Source organism: Pongo pygmaeus, chromosome 7 (genome assembly GCF_028885625.2).
Source record: "Pongo pygmaeus isolate AG05252 chromosome 7, NHGRI_mPonPyg2-v2.0_pri, whole genome shotgun sequence".
NCBI classification, from domain to species: Eukaryota; Metazoa; Chordata; class Mammalia; order Primates; family Hominidae; genus Pongo; species Pongo pygmaeus.
In genome coordinates, this window is record NC_072380.2 from 96,876,917 (window position 1) to 96,900,091 (window position 23,175).

At 34.0% G+C, this 23,175-nt stretch overlaps 1 protein-coding gene across 7 annotated transcripts in view; it reads left to right on the forward strand.

Moving 5' to 3' along the window:
* The window catches only part of RALYL (RALY RNA binding protein like), a 722,957-nt gene that overhangs the window by 319,555 nt on the left and 380,227 nt on the right, over nt 1-23,175 (forward strand). For all 7 annotated transcript variants that reach the window (XM_054498886.2, XM_054498887.2, XM_054498885.2 and 4 more), the window contains exon 2: nt 21,061-21,339. In XM_054498886.2, the coding sequence (XP_054354861.2) occupies nt 21,084-21,339 (256 nt within the window). In that variant the 5' untranslated portion in view covers nt 21,061-21,083. The remainder of the gene's footprint in view (nt 1-21,060; nt 21,340-23,175) is intronic.

The following is a 23,175-nucleotide window of genomic DNA, read 5'->3' on the forward strand; positions in this document are numbered from 1 at the left end:
AATCAGGCTTTTAGTCTGAAAGTCAGGCTGTAGCATCTGGTTAGTATGTTGCAATTAGGAGGAAATAAAAAGGTCTACCTAAGTACAAAGTATATTAATTTGCCATCAAGTATATTTTTCAAGTTTCATTAAGCACGTAGAGTTTTTGTTTGCTCCTTGTTGCTCTGTGACACAGGAGATAAGCTCAAATGACTTTATAGCTAACAGAGGTTTATTTTTCCCTCCAAAGGCAGAGCACATGTTTGGCACTGAGAAGATCTCACCTTGTATCCACAGAGGTGAGCACTAGCCAATGGCTGTGGACACTGTTGTCAATAATTACAAGCAGTTTATTTGAGTTTACTTTTCATACAGTGATTATTAGGTCCTGAGGACAGTACATTTCACAATTAGCTAAAAGACAGTTGTAGCCTTTTGTTCTGGCAGGCCCTAAATACATTGCTAATCCTTTCTGAAGGAGGAAAATTAAGTAGGTATTTAATGAGTTGATAGCTGGAAGTAGACAAATGACTGATGTATCTAAGCGTCTATGTCAAAGAATTGAAATAAACACTTGTTAACTTGATGCATTAGAGTCAATATGTTCTTTTCACTATCATTGTAAAGGGAAATAATTAGAAAAGAATAAAAGAAGTTATATTAGACACATGTAAAGGTCTTATAGTATTTCAAAGAGACCGTTTTTTAGAGATTATTATCCCTCACATTTGAATTATAATAGCATGTGATGTTCAAGTTCACATGCCTTGAAAAAAAATAAGATCCTTTAATTTATAAACAGGATAAACACTCATCCCCCTCAAGTGCTTGAGACTATCCTTAGCAAACAGTGATTGAGTTAACCCAATGGCTTATACTAAGCTGCATCACACATAGGAATGCTGTGTAAGTGCTAAGTTAGATCTTAGTTGGTCTTGGACTTAGCCCTTTAGCTGGATGATCAATATCTCCAAACATTTTAGCCTTCGTTCCTTTCTGTAAAAAACAGCACCAACAATACAAGTTCCGTCTACTTCATGAGGTTATTATAAGAATCAAGAAGATAATAATGGTGAAGTATTTTGTAAGATTTGAGTGCTATATAAATATAAAACATAATTTAAATTAAAAATCTTGAAAGGATCTGTAGTGTGGCATATATGCTGATTATTAAAACTTCTTAAGCTAGTACTGCATGCCAAGTATTGCACAAATTATATATATGTATATATATATATATATTTTTAAAAAAGATGAGTTTTTCCAAGTGTTTGTGATTGGGTTTTATCAAAAAAAAAGTGTTACCCATTTCTACTTGGAGGAAATTGAGAATGCAACGTTGTTAAACATTTTGCCTTAGATTATGATTCTCAGACTTCTGCTATTCCCCTTATACCAGGCTGATGATGCATTACAAAAATTCTAATAAAAACCCAACAATCTTTTCAAAAAGGTCCTATATATTTTTGTAGAATTGAAGGATTAATTGTAACTAGGTTTTTAGAATGGAATGAATAATCATTAATATGTAAATGAACATAATGACTGTTTCTTGAATAAATAACTAAATTTGCGATTCCAAAAATATTTTTCTGCTTATACTTTTGCTTGTTTGTATACTTTAGAAAAAATATACAAAGCATGTTGACTACATACATATCATAAAAGATATTTTATTGGAGAAAGAGAAATTCCTAAAACTACCTTGTATTGTGTACTACGTTTATTGAAGTAAGGGAATATCTGCCTGGATGAACACATTCTTTGAAGTATAGACCACTTGGGTTCATGCATTTGAGTTAATTTGCTGGGTAACAATTTTTTTTCCCTTATTTTCAATGTGTCTTTGTAGAAAAATGGGGTGCCTCAAAGAGAAGAATCTTCTGAGAATGAGAAAAATATCTCTTGATTAAATGCATTTATGATGCTCTGAACCCTTGTCAAACCCTCCAATATTGAAATTTTGAAATAAATTGTGCTGCTATATGAGGCCATAATTGCATGATGGAATTGCAGACTTTTGCGAACACTTTATCCTAGTCTTTGGTTTGTCTTCTCATTCTCTTGACAATGTCTTCTGCAGAGTAGGGGTTTTTAAATTTAATAAAATTCAGCTTATCAGTTGTTTGTTTCCTGGATCGTGCCATTGGTGCTGCATCTAAAATGTGATCACCAAATCCAAGGCCATCTGTATTTCATCTTATGTTGTTTTCTAGGTGTTCTATAGTTTTCCATTTCACATTTAGGTCAAGGATCCATTCTGAGTTAATTTTTATAAAGGGTGTAAAGTCTTTGTCTAGATTCATTTTTTGTACGTAGGTGTCCAATTATTCCAGAACCATTTATTAAAAAGACTATTTTTTGGTCTATAGTTTTGCTTTTGCTACTTTTTCAAAGATCAGTTGACTGTGTTCATATGGGTGTATTTCTGAGCTCTGTATTCTGTACCATTAATCTATTTCTCCATTCTTTTGCCAATACCAGTCTTTATTACTGTGGCTTTATATTGAGTCTCAAAATTGGGTTGTGTCCCTTCCAACTTTGTTCTTCAATATTAGGTTGCCCATTCTGGGAACTTAGCCTCTCCATGTAAAGTTAGAAATCATTGTGTTGATATCCACAAAGTAATTTCCTGGAATTTTTATTGGGATTGCATTGAATCTATGGATAAATTTGGGAAAAGTTGGTATCTTGGCAATATCTATGAACATGGAATATTTCTCCATTTATTTAGATCATCTTTGATTTCTTTCATCAGAATTTTGTAGCTTTTCTCATATAAGTTGTATACATATTTTGTTCGATTTATACCTATGGTAAATTTACACTTGATCTTAGCCAAAAGGCTGAGAAGCAATCCCTATGGTAAATTTAAATACTGTATTTTTAATTTCAAATTCCATTTGTTTATTGCTGTCATATAAGCAAGGGACTTTTGAATATTAATCTTGTATTTGCAACCTTACTATAATTGCGTATTAGTTCCAGGAGATTTTTTTTTGGTCAGTTCTTTCAGACTGAAGTTTTCTATTCTTGTAATGTCTTTGTCTAGTTTTGGTATTAGGAATTCTTCTCAATTGGTGATTTACATGTTGAGAAAAAGTAGGGGTGTGGTGGTAGCAATAATTGAACTTTTCCGATCTCCCAGCTTGTGACTCTGGGGCCAAGAGTGTATGTACTGAAGTATTCTGCCTTCACTCCTCTGCACTGATTTGTTATCCTTAGCTAACTAAATCTGAAATTTAATATAGCTTTACTTGGTATGTGTCCATCTGTGAGTCTCAATACTCCACAAAGTGTCTAAAATCCTGGAGTATCATATCACATACATTATGTACAACTTGCTTATGGCTTCCAAGCAGTCCTCAGTAGCAATTTTTCACCATGCTCTGATCAAAAACCTACCAGCTTCAGCCAGGCACGGTGGCTCACGCATGTAATCCCAGCACTTTGGGAGGCTGAGGTGGGCGGATCACCTGAGGTCAGGAGTTCAAGACCAGCCTGACCAACATGGAGAAACCCCATCTCTACTAAAAATACAAAATTAGCTGTGTGTGGTGGCACATGCCTGTAGTCCCAGGTACTCTGGAAGCTGAGGCAGGAGAATTGCTTGAACCTGGGAGGTGGAGGTTGCTGTGAGCCGAGATCACGCCATTGCACTTCAGCCTGGGCAACAAGAGTGAAACTCTATCTCAAAAAAACAAACCATAACTGTATAAATTTATGGGGAAGCTTGTGATGTTTTGATATATGTATACAATGTGGAATGATTAACTGAAGCTAATTAATAGATCAATCACCTCACTCACCTATCATTTTTATGCTGAAACATTTGAATTTTACTTATTGTGGAATATACAATCATTTATTATAGTCATCCTGCTGTACAATAGATCTCAAAACCTGTTTCTCCTGTCTATCTGAAACTTTTCACCCTTTGATAAACAACTCTCCATTTCTATCTTTTCCCTACCCCATAAGCCTCTTGTAACCATCCTTCTACTCTACTTCCATGAATTCAACAACTTATTCTGCTTTCAAGCATCAATTTTCTTCTTTTAACATGGGAAATAGCAAGCACTGTGCTTATCAAAGATGTGCTTAAAGTTTAGGCTTCTAGTGAGACAGAATATCAGACTCTCAAGCTGAATTGCTGGAGTTAAACTTAGGCATTTGCTTGAAATATCTTCAATTTGCATTCATGCATATTAGTTATAGAATTAAGTGAATTAATAATGTCAAGTTATTACAACAATGTCTGGCACATAGTACATTTTCAGTAAGTGTTAGAATTTTATTTTTTATTTATACATGGTAGTTGTACATATTTATGGGGTACATGTGATATTTTGATACATGTGTACAATGTTTAATGATCAATTCAAGGTATTTAGAATATCCATCACCTGGAGCATATATAATTTGTGTTTGGAACATTTGAAATCGTTTCTACTAGCTGTTTTGAAATTTACAATATGTTATTGTTTATAATATTCTACTGTGCTATCAATAATTAGAATTTCCTTCTATCTAACTGTATGCTTGTATCCAGTGAACTACCTCTCTTCATCTCACCTCTCCCCATACTCACATATGCCCTTCCTAGTCCCTGGTAACTATCATTCTACTTTCTACCTCCCTTAGCTCTCATGTATGAGTGAGAACATCCAATATTTGTCTTTCTAGGCCTGGTTTATTTCACTTAACATAATGACCTCTAGCTCCATCCATGCTGTGCAAATGCAAGATGTCATCCTTTTTTGGCTGGATAGTATTCCATTGCATATGTACACCACATTTTCTTTATCCATTCATCTCTTGCTAGACACTTAGGTTGATTCCATTACTTTGATATTGTGAATAGTGCTGCAGTAAACATGGGGATGCAGGTTCCCCTTTGATATACTGAATTCCTTTTCCTTCTGTAAATATCTACTAGTGAGATCGCTGGATCATATGGTCATTCTATTTTTAGTTTCTTGAGAAATCTCTGTACTATTTTCCATAATGGATATAATGATTTGTATTCCCCCCAATAGTGTATAAGAGTTCCCTTTTCTACACAACTTCGTCAGTGTCTATTTTTTTGTTGTTGTTATTGTTGTTATCTTTTTGATAATGGCCATTCTAACTAGGGTAAGATTATATCTCATTATGATTATGATTTGCATTTTCTTGTTAATGATATTGAGTATTTTTCATATACCTACTGGCCATTTTTTGGTCTTCTTTTGATAAATGTCTGTTCAGATCCTTTCCCTTTTAATGTGATTGCTTTTTGCTACTAAGTTGTTTAAATTCCTTGTATATTCTGGATACTGGTCCCTTGTCAGATTTTATCCCATTCAACAGATTGTCTCCCCACTCTGTTAATTGTTTCCTTTACTGTGCAGAAGCGTTTTAGTTTAATATAGTCCCATTTGTCTAGTTTTGTTTTTGTTGCCTGTACTTTTGAGGATTTAGCCATAAAATATTTGCCTTGACCAATGTCCAGGAGTGATTCCTTTATGTTTTCTTTAAGTGGTTTCATAGTTTCAGTTTTACATTTATTTATTTCATCCACTTTGATTTATTTTTGCATATGATAATAGACAGGGGTCTAGTTTCATACTTCTGCATATGGATATCCAATTTTCCCAGCACCATTTGTTGAAGAGGGTGTACTTTCTCCAATGTATGTTCTGGCACCTTTGTTGAAAATCAATTGGCTATAAATATGTTGATTTATTTCTGGGTTATCAGTATTGTTCCATTGGTCTATATGAGTGTTTTTATACCAATACCATGCTGTTTTGCTTATCATAGCCTTGGAATATATTTTGAAGTCAGGTCTGTGATGTTTCCAACTTTGTTCCTTTTTCTTGGGATTGCTTTGGCTATCCAGGGTCTTCTTTTGGTTCCATATAAATTTTAGGATTCCATTTCTGTGAAAAATGTCATTGGTATTTTGATAGAAATTACATTGTATCTGTAGATTGCTTTGGGTGGTATAATCATTTAAAAATTAACTTTTCATTCAATGAGCATTAAATGTCTTCCATTTTTTGTGTGTGTTCTCTTCAATTTCTTTCATTAGTAGATGTTTTTCCTTGTAGAACTCTTTTACCTGCTTGGTTAAATTTATTCCTAAATTTTTTTGTAGCTATTATAAATAAATGCTATTGCTTTCTTTGATTTATTTTTTAGCTAGTTGGTTATCATTGATTTTTTGTGGGTTGATTTTATATCCAGCAAAGTGTTAGCAATTTTTGCAGCTATTTGTCAGATTTGGTTAAGATTCTTGTTCTTATTTTTTTAATTTTTAAAAATATTAGAGATAAAAATTATTTAAGAAAAAGCCATAACACAATTGAAGTATTAACCTGTGGTAAGCACATTCAATTATGAGAGATAAACATGTAATCTCAAGTAAAAATTTACACCTTGATTAAGGACTCCAAGGTTTAAATCCATTGGAATGGACTTTGTTGCTGACATTTAATTAACATTTGTAAATTTTATTATCTTGTTATATTTAAATAAATGTTTAGTTTTTTAATTATATGCATATTCTATAATTGTTTCCTATTGTTAATCACTATAATAGGTAACATAGTCATTGACTCTTAAGATACAAAATATAGAAGAAACAACATGAATGAAATTGGTACCTATAACTAAACTGCTTTGAAGATAAGTAATGCCAATGGGACCAGGTGCAGTGTCTCATGCCTGTAATCCCAGCACTTTGGGAGGCCGAGGCAGGTGGATCACTTGAGGTCAGGAGTTTGAGACCAGCCTGGCCAACATGGTGAAACCTTGTCTCTACTAAAAATATAAAAATTAGCCAGGCATGGTGGTGTGTGCCTGTAACTGCAGCTCCTTGGGAGGCTGAGGCAGGAGAATCACTTGAACCTGGAGGCGGAGGTTGCAGTGAGCCGAAATCACACCACTGCACACCAGCCTGGGTGACAGAGTGAGATTCCATCTCAAAAAAAAAAAAAAAAGAAAAAAGAAAAAAGGAAAAGAAAGAAATACCAATGTTGTGACACCTAGATCTTCTGACTCACTTCAGCTTTACAAAGTAAGAAAGTGTACCGCTACTTCTAAAAGTAATAACACAGTAATCTGTTGTCGTTGAAGAGTCATGAAAACCATGAATGTGTTAAGATGTTTTGAATGTTACATTTTGTTTGGTCTCCAATGTGTTTAAAATTTAACAATAGGTAACTGACCGTCTATCTATGCTGGTATAACAAAGTATTTGAGATAGAGTAATATATAAATGATAGAAGTTTGTTTCTCACAGTTTTAGAGTCTGGAAAGTCCATGATTAAGGAACCAGCAAGTTCAGTGTCTGGTGAGGGCCCAATCTTTGCTTCCAAGATGGCACCTTGAAAGCTGTGTACTCACACAGTGAAAAAGAGAGAGAAGCAAAAGGGTCTAGTTTGTTCCTTCCAACTATATTAAAAGGTCACTAATTCCATTCATGAGAGCTCTGCCTCATGAATCACCTCCTAAAGGACCCACCTGTTAATACTACCACATGTGGGCCTAAATTCCAACATACAAATTTTGAAGAGACACATATAGCAGCATCAGTTTAGTCTCAATCTAAGAATAGTCATTATGTGCCCTTAACCCGAATTGTGAGTAGACTTTGTGTTGTATGTGGATTGTTGCCTATAGGTGTGGGCCACCCCAGTAATAGGTTTTTGCAGGTGCTAGCATTATTAAAGATGAGAAAGTCCTCTGGGGAGCCCTTATAGTTCTAGCAGTTGGGTCCCTAGAAGTGGCTGTTATAGGTAAAGTGTTTTATAGAACCTTAGAGATAATCAGATAACACTACAAATAATGCCTGCTGAGTATGCAGTAGATTAGAGAGTATCAGCACTCTTTTAAAAATCAGTTTGGCTTCTGGTCTCTCAAGCCTATAAAATCTACTTACGTAGTTGCAATAATTGTGTTTTTCTGTATAAATCTCTGCAAAGTTAAAGTCATTACTGTTTATGTTTACAACCCTAAGCAATATTCCACTTTATTTTACCAAATAAACTTCACAGTGTTCAACTAAAAAATAGCTACATAGTGATAGTGATTATTTCTAAATATACTTTAGTAAAATACAGGCTTTTTCTTTATGCATGAAGGGAATCACTGTCCGTCTAATTTTTTGAAAAGCTCTATTTTCCTGTGTAATTAATTATATTGTATATAGTGGGCACTAGCATGTTTTTATATGGAGGAATGTTATATATACTGTCTTAAAATGAGATTCATTCAAAATAGGAATTGCATATCCCTTAATTCAGTACCACAACATATATTCCGTTCAACATGGTTCCTAAAATTTGTTAAAAGGTTTAAAATAACACCATTAACAACAGTAGTCAACACTATTTTTTACATATCTCTGAATCTCTGATTCTCAAAATTGTGCTCCTGCTCTTTCCAGAAATGTGATAATATCTTCTAGATGGTGTCTTTCAATCCATTTAATTTACATAGGCTCTTGTATTTGATTTAGATTGTTGGTCATGCCAGAAAGGACAGTGATTACCATCTTTGCATGTATAGGACAAAAAAAATTATTAATATACTCTGTCTAAAAATGGAATAAATTTTCAGTTGACACAACAGGGAAAAGAAAAAAATATTTTTCCAGCCCAAGAGGTATGACAGATCCTTTTACAAATGTTAACCTACCAGAAAGATTTCTTCTCTGGTAGAATCTGTGATTGCTCCTGTTTGGAATTTTGACTCTCAACAAAATTCGTCGTATGATTATTAAAGGCAATGGATTTACCAGTGAATGCTGTTGTTACAAGATTATCTCAGATGATAAAAAGAATATATTCCAGATGCTATTTGCCTGGTTTGTGGTGGTTGGGGGCAGGGTGGGGAGCGGTGTGGGGCGGGGATGAGAGTGGGAGGGGTGGGTGGGGATATAGTTAATTCAAATTGGCAATATCAATAAGAACTAAAAATAATAGTAGACATCTGGGTTTCCAGTCATACATTTTAGATGGTTGTAAACACATTTAATGAACTCAGCAATAATTAATATCTAATATGTTCAAAACCATGAGCTAAATTATATCACAGGGTTAAAATGTGTATGACATATACACATAGAGTTTATAATAGATTTCATCCATGCACTTAATAAGAAAAATAATATACCTAATATGCATAAGTGGAGAGATATACACCAGAAGTATTTTACTTTTTTCTATTTAATATTTCCTTAACTAAAAGCCAAATCCATATATTTAAATTTCATAAATGAAACCCTAGTCTGAAGAAGCTACTTTGTGGCTCGTTTTTAGAGCTGTGTAATATATTTAAGCACTACAGTTTGAAGCATTTTTTTTTATTTATTTATTTATTTTTTTTTTTTCTTTTATTGTAATTATTATTATTATTATTATTATTGTACTTTAGGTTTTATGGTACATGTGCCCAATGTGCAGGTAAGTTACATATGTATACATGTGCCATGCTGGTGCACTGCACCCACCAACTCGTCATCTGGCATTTTAAATAATAATATAGTACTCTAAGAATAATTTATATATTAAGTTCATTTTGAAACTCTTTGGTGACAACTCTATTGGACCAAAATTGATATCAACAAACCAAGCAAAGTTGTCTTTTTAATATGAAGAAAGGATAAATGAACTTAAATGTAAGCAGGAGACTTAACACCTTTATCCACTTTGCTGGGGTGAACATCCCTGGTTATCAAGTCTGCATTAAGATATCCCAATGCAAGAGGGTATCTCTGTCTGTTCAGGGTGGATCTCTCTTCACCTGGGGATTCCGGTTTCATATTCTGCTGAGAGGTCTAGAGCTGATATGGGTATTCTATCTTCTCAGTTTAATACCGATATTTGTAAATTAAAAGCCAGCCATATCAGTGTGTGAGTGTAGTTTACCCTTTGAATACTACTTTCTATCTCATCAGCGTTGAAGTTAGTAAGACATACATAGAATATTTCTGCAAAAATAAAACAGCCTGCATAGAATTGGCCAATCTCTGGAATCTGACCTCTCCTGAGTGTTAACCCTACAGACTATCTCATTATTTGTATTGTAATGGTATCAAATTTGTAGAAGAAATTTCTGACGTAAATTGTCAAAAAGATCACTGGCCAAACACTGTTACCTGAGTGTGTAAAGTATACACTCCAGTTGAATCATAGATCCATGCAGTAATTCTGGCCCCATTGCAAGCTATCACAGGATTTGCTTGTGAAATCAAGGAGTCAAAGAGAAGATGCATAAAATATGGAAGTCATTCCTGAGAGTATACATATGGGCCAAAACAAAACACCAAAGCTTATATAACATCATAACTTGATTATGTATATGCTGGTGATACCCAAAGGCTAGGTCATAATACTGAAGGAAAGATACCTGTAGAATCACAACTGCTCCTGAGTACAAGGTAAATATCAACCAAGGCTGTTATATGTCATTTGTGAATTAAAACACTCTCCAGCAATGTTGATCCACAAGAAACTGTTGAGACCAACATGCTTACTTCAACATTAAAATTATATCAGATAAAATACTAGAGGCTGTTTCATATATCCAAAGGACCCAGCAAATGCATTTGGGAAGGAACTTATGTAAAGCACTAGTAATCAAAGTCCAAATTCAGCTTCAGAGAAGTTATCAGATTGCTGGAAAATTGCCTGAGAATGTGGAAGTATTCAAAAGGGAGATGTAAAACATCCTTGGATAAACTCAATGTACCTGAAAACATTTCCACTGAAGAAAAATAGTCTAGGGCATGAATTTCTAACTTATCCACGTATTCTGAATAATAACTAAGCTAATATTTTAAAATTACCTCTTATATGCCAAATACTGTGCTTAGTACCTTAGTGCATCTCATTTAAATTTCTTAAAAATCATATCCATAGTTCCTATCACCATTTTTAAATTAAAAATGGAAATCTCAAGATCAGAGAGCCTAAATAACTGCCAAAAGTTACTCAGCTAAAAAGAAGTAGTGCTGAGCCTGGAATCCTTGTTGGCATAACTCTAATGGTTAAGCATTCTAAAAAACTAAGGTAGATTTATTCTCCAAAGTTTGAAAATCTTCTATGTTATACTATTTATGCTAACATTAAAATCTAGTGCAAAGTCTAAGGCCTAAGTGGAGACAACAAATGTCTAGTGAACTAAGACATAGTGGTATAGTTATACCTATAGTCAACCATCTCCTTACTATTATTTCTGGAGTAAGATCTTAACAAACTTTAACCTTGACTAAGCTTAAACACTAGCTTTTATTAGAGAAAAAGCATCCATAATTTTTAATTTCTACATTTCTTAGAATTTTCCAAAGTTTTAGGGAAATTCTGCTTTCTATAGCTAAGGGGAAGGGAGAAGTGGAAACTCATATCATCATAGACTGTTGCATCAATGGGAATAAGATTTATTTTACCAATGAGAAATTACATTCTAAGTCAGTATTTGCAATAATGCATTGCTAGATGCTATCATTTATCACATTGCGTCTACAGTCATAGCAGTTGAATTTAAGGGATGTGTAAATAGGAACTTTATCTTATCTAGACATACAGTAGGCATTTTCACTATATCATTTTTGTGTGCTGCCTAGTGCAACTCCAAACATTCAAGTTTGTAGGAAGAAATTCACCATTGCATCTATTGTAGCATGTTTATTTTTATCTTAGAAGAGTTCAAGAAATTTCAGGGGATTGATTATGGGATTTAAGACCTTTCACTTTAGGGCCAGTCTTCCAAAGCTGCATCAATAATGATTGAAAGTTGTGCATCTCTGTGGGCAGTATAGTAGCCTACATGAAATCACTTAGTGATCTTAACTCCTGAGGGAACTGTCATGATTGACAGTTTGAACAAAGAGGACAAGAATAGAATGGACCTGTTAACTAGGAATGAGTGAATTTCTCCTGTGGGCATGACAATGTTTACCTCCTGCAATTTAGCTCTTTGTGATGGAGAGTTTTAAAATGGAGAAAGATGTTTTATTCAGTGGAGGAATAAGAGGGATACAGCAGAGTTTGATTCCAGTGAATACATAAGAACAGTCTTCTTCTTTCTACACTGCTGTCTTCATATACTACATCAATTATAAATGAATATAATGATGCTTTTGCCTGACTCTCCAGATTTGCTTTGTTCAAGTTCATTAATGTGAACTGTCATACCATTTATTATTAAGTAACAGAAGAAGGTGAATATACAGTTATATGTCATATACTCTATTTTACATATTTCAGGGAAATTTAGCTGGAGTTTGTAGATTTGTGGATCTTATAATTTAAGAAAAATTATAACAGTTTTGGGCATTCTCAAGATACTTTTTAAACGGCCATCCTCTCTCTTAATATGAATCATATAAATCACAAAGTCTTAGCAGTTTGTAGCTATTCTCAACATGACATAAATAGGTTTGGCAGTAAATAAGTCTCTCAGTGTAGACTCCTTGGGTTCTGTAGTGATTGGTATCTCCTCTAAGTAACTTAGAACACTATTTGAAAATACTCCAGATCCCAGAGGAAACAAAGAAAAGAAGTGAAACCTTTCCCTCACTGCTGTAAGTGAATGAGTATTTCATAATCACTTAGACCAATGGCAGATATACCTTAAGTGTTTTGTGCTTATTAAATATAAACTAAGCATTTCAGAATTATTTTTGAGATAGTTTTAATGGCTTCTAGACCATCTTTTAAAATGAGAAATCTCCTAAATGGAACCCCTTTTAGCAATGTCTACAACAGGCACTAAAACAAGGGGATGATATGAATAAAGAATTAAAGTGTCACTGATTTCTTCTTCTCCACTTTAGTCTGACTTCCCAGTCTCAGCCCAGTAAGGTATCTTTCCAAGTGGGTTTTGATTTTTACAGGATGTTGCTGACCAGTCACAAAACAATGTAATGGAGTCCCACGGTCCTCGGCCCTCTGCCAAATATGATTCAAATAGCGATCAGTGACACAGGGTTGCATCTGTGCTTGGTGCACAATCCCTGATAGTGTAGACATAGCACCAATCACAACATCGCCAATCACTGAAGGAAGCTTGTTTCTTAATTGCTCCATTTCTCAAGATCCTTACATCACAAGTGGGTACTGACCTTGACTGATCTATTTCCCCCAGTAAAATAAAATGTCTAATTATTGTTCATTTGACTTTTCTATATAACTCAAAACTATCTTCTTACTAGGTCGTCTTGATGAGTGGAAAGTTATGGAAGCATAATTGCGGTCAGTGTATTTAGACAATATGTGTGATTTAAGCTTTGTTTTGCAGAGGAAAATGCTTTTCAGATTATCACATGTGCTAAATTTGCTAGAATTATACCAGTTTGGTCACATTCCAGAGAATATGGAGAATATGAATGTACTTTAGGAGAACCTCTTGGAATGAATACTTCTTAGTGATACCACCATATGATCTTATTTCTTTAAGTCTTTTTTGTTTTTAAAATTGATATTTAACTTTTCTTCTTTGTAAAAATTTCATCGGAATATTTTATGTGATCTTAGTAATTAGATACATAGACATTCTTTAGATAGGCATCCCCAGTCCCTGGGCTGCAGACAGGTATCGGTCTGTCACCTGTTAAGAACAGGGCCGCACAGCAGGAGGTGAGTGGCCAGTGAGCCACCATTACTGCCTGAACTCTGCCTCCTGTCGGATCAACAGTAGCATTAGATCCTCATAGGGTGTGAACCCTATTGTGAACTATGCATGTGAGGGATCTATGTTGCGTGCTCCTTACGAGAATCTAACTAATGCTTGATGATCTGAGGCGGAATGGTTTCATCCTGAAACTACCTCACCATGTCTCACCCCTGTCCCACCACCTGCATCCTATGGAAAAATTGTCTTCCATGAAATCAGTCCCTGGTGCCAAACAGGTTGGGGACCACTGGTTTACATGAGCCCTCACAGAATAAATATAGCAGCAATCACACTGCCTCTTATGGCTCAGAGGGAGCTTATTCCATTTCCCCAAAGCTTCAAAATGAAAAGTGGGTTCTTACTGTTGGATAATATGAACTGCTGTGGACTGAAATATGTCTCCTCAAAATTCATATATTGAAGCCCTAACCCCTAATGTGATGATATTTGAAGGTGGGGCCTTTGGTAGATAATTTGGTTTAGATGAGGTCATGAGCGTGAAGATCCCATAATAGGAATTGTGCCCTTATAAGAAGTGGAAGAGGGGCCAGAGCTCTTTCTCTCTTGCATGTCAGACACAGTGATAAGGCAGTTATCTGCAAGTCAGAAAGAGAGCTGTCACCAGAACCCAAATTGGCCATCAGCTTGATCTGGGACTTCCCAGCCTCAGGAACTGTGAGAAATAAATTTCTGTTATTTAAGCTACTCAGTATGGCATTTTTTTAAATGGCAAGCCAAACAGACTAATACATCAACATAGAAAGGCGTTCCACTGGTTATTTGTTCCATTAGTTATTTATTCTCTATTTTTGGCCTGACCCAGCCAGTTGTGTTGTTTCATCTGCATGAATGTGTTTAACCCCCTTATGAACCAAGGTGATGGTTCCTTATAGGCTATAACCCTGTGCCAAATTACATGTGGATCTTCAGCACTTCATTAAATGTTCCCCAAGAGATAGTTTACCGCTTATTATTACTCTTTGTTTACAAAATGTCAGTCATTTAATTTATATTTAACAAATAATTGTTTAACATGGAAGTTTATTAACATTCCAAATTCTCACTAAGTTTTAAATATTGACTTACCAATATCCATTGATTTCCAATTTTGTAGTTAAAATAACCAATAAGAAATTATTAACTTTTTATAACTATAGTTGTAACATTATCTACAAATATATGTTTATTTTTGTTTTCCAATTACTTAATCTTAATCTCCAGATGAAAACACTTATTTCTTAGTACCTGATTGTTCTATTCAAACCTAGTCTGTGCTATTAAGATATTTTAGCTAACATTATTTGCTCTAACAAAAATTAATACATTCCCATTATTCTACAGTAATTTTGTTTTTATGTTGCTTACGATAATTTATGTTGCTTACAACATAATTTTATGTTGCTTACAATAATTTTATTAAATTTTGATGAGCTGTTGAATGAAATACTATCATTTGCCTAATTTTTAAAATATTTCTAGATTCCATTTAGTGGCATTTTAAGCTATTTTTCTTTATAAAATCTCTTACATTAATCAATTTACCGTGAAATTTATCATGTGACCTCTATTTTCAGCAGGTTCTTAATAAAATATTTTATATCTTTAATGCTTTATACACAAATGATAGGAAAATTTTTATAATATTGTTTAATTCAAATATCACTCACTTTAAGAGATTTTCTCTGATATTTTCAACTGGATATGATCACTTTCTCTTTCAAAAGTGACAATTTTAGTTTGTATTTATTGCAGCATTTTCCATGGTTTATCTTATAGTACTCACTTGAGTAGTAGCTCTAGACTTCAGCAGATTATAACTTTTAGTGTATGATCCATTCTTTCTTAGTCATTTTTGCCTCTCTTTCATCCTTTCCTGGGTTTTTGAATATTGTATATATTAATATTGCTGGTGGACTCTCATGAATACCTGATGTATTATTCCATTCTCATGCTGCTAATAAAGACATACCTGAGACTGGTTAATTTATAAAGCAAAGAAGTTCAATGGATGCACAGTTCCACATGAACGGGGGGCCTCACAATCATCACAGAAGGCTAATGAGGAGCAAAGGCACATCTTACGTGGTGGCAGGCAAGAAACCAAAGTTGCTTCCACATTTTGGGTGTCTTTACAGCAGCACCCCACTCCCAGTACCAATTTACTGTATTAGTCCATTCTCGTGCTGCTAATAAAGACACACCTGAGACTGGAAATGATAAAGGAAAGGGGTTTAACGGACTCGCAGTTCCTCATGGCTGGAGAGGCCTCACAATCATGGCAGAAGGCGAATGATGAGCAAAGGCATGACTTATATGGCAGCAGGCAAGAGGGCGTGTGCAGCGGAACTTCCCTTTATAAAACCATCAGCTCTCATGAGACTTATTCACACTCATGAGACTTATTCATGAGAACAGCATAGGGAAAAAAAAAACCCACTCCCATGATTCAATTACCTCCCACTGGGTCCCTCCCATAATACATACAGATTGTTACAAGTCAAGGTGAGATTTGGGTGGGGACACAAGGACAATCCATATCACCTGGGTGTTTTTTGTTATTTCTGTTGTTTTTGTTTTTTTTTTGTTATTTCTGTTGTTTTTGTTTTTTTTTATACAATATAAGTGTCTTAGTGACTCTATCATTTAGATGGAAATTCAAGACCACTAAATCAGCAGAATGGTAGAGTTTACTAGCTGGTGATTTTGGCTGCTCCAAAAAAATATTTTATCTAAAGTACATTTTTGAGCTGCCTTTAATTTATAATAAATGTATCATATATGGATCCAAAGGTAAAAATCTCTCTCAAATACAAATTAAAAGGCTTTATTTATTCTGATCACATTTCTTTATAATTTTACAGAGCATTTACCACCTCAGTCTGATATTTCCGGAATGAACCCTTAATCTTTTAAATTAGTTATCATATGACAGATACTTGAACTTTTTATTCTTCTGAAATACAGCTACGCTATCATATCTTTCCTAAGTTTTCAGGACCAAAAACATAGCCGTTCTCTAGGTTTGAATGAGACATAAATAGCTAGATGTATTTCTGATTTACTTTTATCCTATATGTCTAGAAGACAAGATCCCTGTTAGCCTTTTGGGGTAGAGCAATTCATTAAAATGTGGCCTCAATTTTAACTAAGTAAAATTAAAAATACAGTGTCTTAATCATACTAGCCAGATTTCAAGGGTTCAAAAGTCACATGTGGTTATTGACTAACTTTTTGGATAGTATAGATATCAAATGTTTCCACCATCATAGAAAATTCTTTGGAACAACAGCAACAGTAGTTTACAGTTTACCTTTTATTTTACAGGAGTTTTCATAGATAGGCACTTTACAGGAGCTCCATCCAAACTTCTAAATTAAAAACAAAGAGACAGTTTGTTTGCACTGAAAAATTCATTTTCCCTTGTCATTTGTTTTTTAGTTGTAACATTTCTTTGACTCTTATAAACCATTTTTGTGTCAAAATATAGATATTTTTCCAATGTCTGACAGCTCTCTTTTTTTTCTTTTTATCACTTGTTTTCAGTAATTTTATTATGATGTGTCTGGTGTGGTTATATATATATTTATTCTGCTTGAGGTTCATTGAGATTCTTAGATCTGTGGGATTATCATTTTTATCAAATTTGGAATATTTTGGCCATTAATTTTCTTGAATATTTTTCTACTAGCTCCTTGGGGACTCCAGATTTATATACGTTTAATGGCTTGACAGAGTTAAATATTAACTCACTGAGGCTCTGTATATTTTTTCAATGTTTTATCCCTATACTACATTTTACATATTCTCTATTTCTACAACTTCAAATTCACAAATTCGTTTTTCTGCAGTTTCATCACCATTCAGTGATTTAAAACAATTTTTTAGATATTACAGTTTTTATCTTTAAAAGTCCCATTTGATTCATTTTTTAACATCTTTAATGTCTCTTCTGGTCATGGGTCATATTTTAATTCTTAAGATCTGTAGGAGTTTTTGCATGATGGTGAAAATAGTGTATTTTATGTGATTGAATGAGTTCTATTGTTCTATTTTCCCTTTTCTTTTTTCTTTTTTTTTTTTTTTTTTTTGAGACGGAGCCTCACTTTGTCACTAGAATGCAGTGGGGCACTTTCTGCTCACTGCAACCTCTGACTCCCAACTTCAAGCAATTCTTCTGCCTCAGCCTTCCGAGTAGCTGGGATTTACAGGTGTGCTCCACCACACTTGGCTAATTTTTTTTGTATTTTTAGTGGAGATGGGGTTTCACCATATTGGCCAGGCTAGTCTCAAACTCCTGACCTCAAGCCATCTGCCCACCTCAGCCTCCCAAAGTGCAGGGATTACAGGCATGAACTACCACACCTGGCCCAATTATTGTTTTTAAAGAAGTGTTATACTTTCCTTGATAGACATTTGGGTTGTTTCTGGTTTAGTTGGACCATCTTAAGTCTTGTTTTCAACTTTTGCTAGGGTGGTCACAGAATACCTTTACCTATTGGAATCTTTAATCCCCATTACTAAGGCCCACCCTTCTAATGCCTAAATTTAATTCTCCAGGTAGTCAATTTGGACTCTCTACTGCTGCTGGTAGGAACTTAAATGATTCTTGGCCTTCTGCAGTTCTTGGAATCATCCAGTTCACAAGTTTGCAATAACTTCTTGCCCAGCCTCATGAAATTATACCCTTTGCATACATGACTTAGAAATCAGCATTGGTTCAAAGGACTTTAAAGCAGATTTCTAGAGTTCTTTGTCTGCATAGCTCTCTTGTCTCAAGAAACCTGTCACACAAATTCCAACCGCCCCAGATGCTCTGAACTCTGATCTGTATCTCCTCAACTCAGTAGGGTCACTGTCTCAGTTTGCAATATCTTCCCCACTCTATGGACACTGCTCTAGACCTGAAATATGTTTTCCAGGCAGAAAGCTTGGCTCTCCTATGTTTTACTTTCCTTGTCTCTTCTTTCTCAGATGTAATGGCTCTGTACTGCCTGTAGTTCAATGTCTGAAAAACAGTTGCTTCATCTATATTTCCCTGGTTTTCTATTTCTTTGAGTCAGGAGGGTTAATTTAGTCACTGTTACTCCATCATTGCTGAAAGTGGAAGTCTTTCTTCAACTGATGTGAAAGTTTATGTAATGGAAAAGATATTAAACTATGAATTGAGGCCTAACTTTTAGAGAATGTTGAAATGACAGAATACAATACTACAACAAAACTTACTCTTATAAACACTGATAGAAACTGACAAGTTGGTGGTTGTGAAAAAAATTAGATACATAGATATGTATAGATTTTAAGGTAAGTAAGAGTTATTAATTAGAATTACACAGTTGTCAGTTTGGAGGTACAGGTATGAGTGTCATCCACACAGAATAAAAGAACAGAGCACAGTCAAAGATAGCATGTTGACATTCACAGTGAGGATTCGGAGTACAGCTGTACCCTCAAATTAAATTTGACCAAGGGTTATCAATGGCAGACCACCGGGCTCTGTAAACTACAGGTCTGATCTAATCTAGCAATTCTTGTGTTTGCATTTTAACCAATGTATATCTGTCTAGGAAATAAAATGTCAACTATAAGAATTGTTTATCCTTGAAAATAACTCTATGGTATGTCTAAAAATATGTGTCACATGAGATCACAAACAAAACAGTATGCTTTCTGTGGATTGTATTACTGGTGTTGGCTTGGAATGGTAAGAAAGGAAACTGACTCTAAATTACCTATCTTGATTTTTCTTGTTTCAATTAATTCTCAGAGCATTTGTCTTGAGATATGCAATAGCTCAAATTGCAAGATAAAAAATATATATCAACTTTTCTTTCTTCAACTCTGCTTTGAATAATTCATAAAGGAACCACTTAAATGTAGCTAATCTGAATCAATACAAGCCAGTGTTATAATCTTTGTTTCTAATGGTGTTTTACTCTTAATTTTTATGTAAGTAACTGAATGTTTTGTTTATGAAACTGATCTTCATTATAAGGAGATATTTATAATGTTGGCTGTCCAATATGAAGTAAAGCTTTAAAAATCCCAGATGTAATATTGAACAATTTAATTTGAAACATTTTATGCTACTTCGTTGCTCTTGATTTCGGGAGTACCTGGTTTAAATGCATAATAAGTACATTTTCAAGCATATCCAATTTACATGCCTTAAAGACTTCCATCGCCTTAATGCTTAATTTAGAAATATCATTTTAAATGATTCTTAAAAATCAGATGCACTTATTTTTGTAGCTGTAATATTTTAAGAGAGCCTTCATATAAAAATATAGTTGTCACTGACAAACAGTATCAATTAGCTAATGTTCAACAGTGATCATCAATGTCAGAGACTGTTACCTTGTTGAAATTTTAGTTTAGCCTTAATGGTGTCTATAAGTTAATAGGTACTGTAAATGATGCATGACAAAAAATAGGTTGTTAGCAAATGTTGTGGAAGGAAGGAAGGAAGAAAGGAAGGAAAGAAGGAAAGGAAGGAAGGAAGGAATTTTCAAGGCCTTAAGAATAAATCTGTATGTGCTGGAATACTTAGAAATAAAAGTTTTGTTTAATTTAATTAAACACAAATATTCTGCCAAGCTCACAAAATGATTTTTAAAAATACTAGCAATCATTAAGCAACATAGGAGCCTTTAGTTAAGTGAATTAGAAAGTGAAGTTAAGAATAAAATTTCAACAGTTACCTAATCTACTAATTTGCTGATCATTGATGAACACTGGCTCATATGTTTTGTTTTGTTTTGTGTTTTTATGAAGCTGACATGTACTATTGGTTCAAATAAATAGCATATATAGTATTCTGGCTAAGTCGCTTATTTTTAAAATTGTGGTTTTCCTATGTTAAATTTTCGAATTGAATTTTTAATACCATGTTTTCTTTTCCACAGCCTTTAATGAAACAAATTGTTAGTTTCTGACAGAAGGGTTCTGATATTGAAATAGACAGTATGTCTACCTATTACAGAAATATAGAAATAAAAATGCATGTTCTCAAACAGAAGATGGAGGTTACATTTCTGTATTACATCTATCATCAGACCTTAGCCATGTTGGATTTTTGGTTGCTGTTGATAGAATAAGGCAGATTTTCCTCAAACTTTCTTTTGCAAAATATACTTAAATATAAAAACAACTGCAAAATGTTCAGTCATTAATAAATCAAGAATCTTTATAACTGTATGTTAAGTGATTATAAGTTTTTTCTACTGTATTTAGCAATGCAATGCTTACCTTTTATATTACTAAATATATTAATTTTATTCTCAAGAAAATCATTAATACTTAGGGATTGAAGGTTTCCTGAGTGTAATATTGAAAAACTGTTAAAAGCCAGTGATACCCATTCAATCTAATAATTTACCTTTTGATTATTTGTTTTGTTTGTTTGTTTGTTTGTTTAAGGATTAAAGCAAGGAGAGCCAATCATGACTGGCAAAACACAGACCAGCAACGTCACCAATAAGAATGACCCCAAGTCCATCAACTCCCGTGTTTTCATCGGCAATCTAAATACGGCAATTGTCAAGAAAGTTGACATTGAAGCCATTTTTTCAAAGTATGGAAAAATAGTTGGATGTTCCGTTCACAAAGGTTATGCATTTGTACAGTACATGAGTGAGCGACATGCAAGAGCTGCAGTGGCTGGAGAAAATGCCAGAGTCATCGCTGGCCAACCACTTGGTAAGTCATGCTCAGACATGGATCTCACGTTATTGTTCATGTATCTGGAAATTGTTTTATTTCGCAAAATCCAGCACCACTGTTGTTTCTACCTCTTCTTCAACCAATTAGAGTGATTTTATATTTATTATTTATTTTTTTTATCCTCATATTGTTTTATATATAGGTATCTTATTTTCTCTACAAATTTATAAATTTGAGATCAAGGCTACTTTGCAATACTTATTACCTCCACCCATCCTAACACAGCCAGGCAAATAATAAATATGCATCAGGTTTAACTTTATTTGACTTGAGATAGCGTCTATCTTCCAGGAGACAGTATCCTATGCAAAAAATAACTTCGCTTGTCATACTTACAGCATTTGATCTGAGCCTAATGCATTTTCCTCATTTCCTACGTTTTGGAGGAGAAGGGGTAAAAAATAGCAAAAGAAAGTAAATTTTTAGAATGAGGAAAGGAATATAATTCACATTTTAAAAATCTAGTTAAAGATTTTGTATATTATACTTATATAATCATGCATAATAATCAGATTTCTATCTAATGTTCAAAAAATAATATAGTTTTTTTCAAAGAAAGGAAAACAATGCAGTCCGAAATAAAAAGACTTGGAAAAATATTTTATAATTAATGTGTAGATAAAAATAAAAATTAGATAATTATTTAGATGTTTTTCTACCTTAGGAAAAAAATATGGTTAATATATTTATGATTCCTCAATTTATGTTTCTTGTTCTGTCTAGATTAATATGTCAAACTCATTGTACAGCATCTTCTCATGGATACTCAAAAGGCATTTCAGCTTCGTATGCCCAGAACAAAACCCATGATTTTCCACACCGTCAACCTTCTCCACTCCCAAACTTCCTCATCACAATAAAGGGAACCCCCATTGTATCCAGTTTTTTTTTTTTAAAAAAAAAAAACAAAAAACAAACAAAAAAAAACTTTGATTCTTAACTTCCCCCATCATCAAGTTCGCTTGTCAATATATTGCAAATATAGTCCAAACCCAATCTCCTTTTAAATGTGTGCTGAAGGCCATCTCATACAGCCCACGGTTGTATCTCAGGGGCACTGAAATAACTCCCTAGTTGGTCTGCTTCTTTTTACTCTTGACAGAGTGCCTTTTAAAAACATTGATCAGATTATGTTCTTAACCTGCTTTTAAACCTCTAATGCCTTTCTCATACAGAATAAGATTCACACTCTATACCATACCTACAATGCCCTACACTGCCACATCTTCAATTCTATCTCCTTATTCTCTCTCCCTTCTTGAACCACTCTAGTAATGCTGGCTGCCTTGATAATGCCTCACACATTCCAAGATTGTTCCTACTTCAGAGGCTTTGTATTTGCTATTCCCTCTGCTCAGAGGACAGGTCTTTGCTAATTATTTGCTCCCTTCTTTATTGAGTGTGCTGTGCTAAAAATTTACCTCCAATGAGAGGCTTTTACTGACCAGCCTATCTAAAATAGAATAGTCATCTTCCTCCTTCTTTCACTTTCTATTCCATTACTCTGTGTTAATTTTTTTCATAGCACCTGTCAGCATCTGGATTACATAGTTCAATTTATACTCTTACCTGTGTCGTGACCACAAATATAAAGCTGAAGAAGCATACAAAAGAAGCAAGTTAAAAGTATAGAGAAATCAAGCTAGGAGAGTGTTAAGAATATTGTGAATATTATCAAATGATATAACACAATTAAAACAATTTGAGAAGGTATGAATTCATTAAAATGTAGGAGAAGTCAGAGGTAATAGTCTTGAGGGAAAAAAGCAAAAGATGTTTTGTGTAAGTGCCTGATATTTAACTAGAAACAAA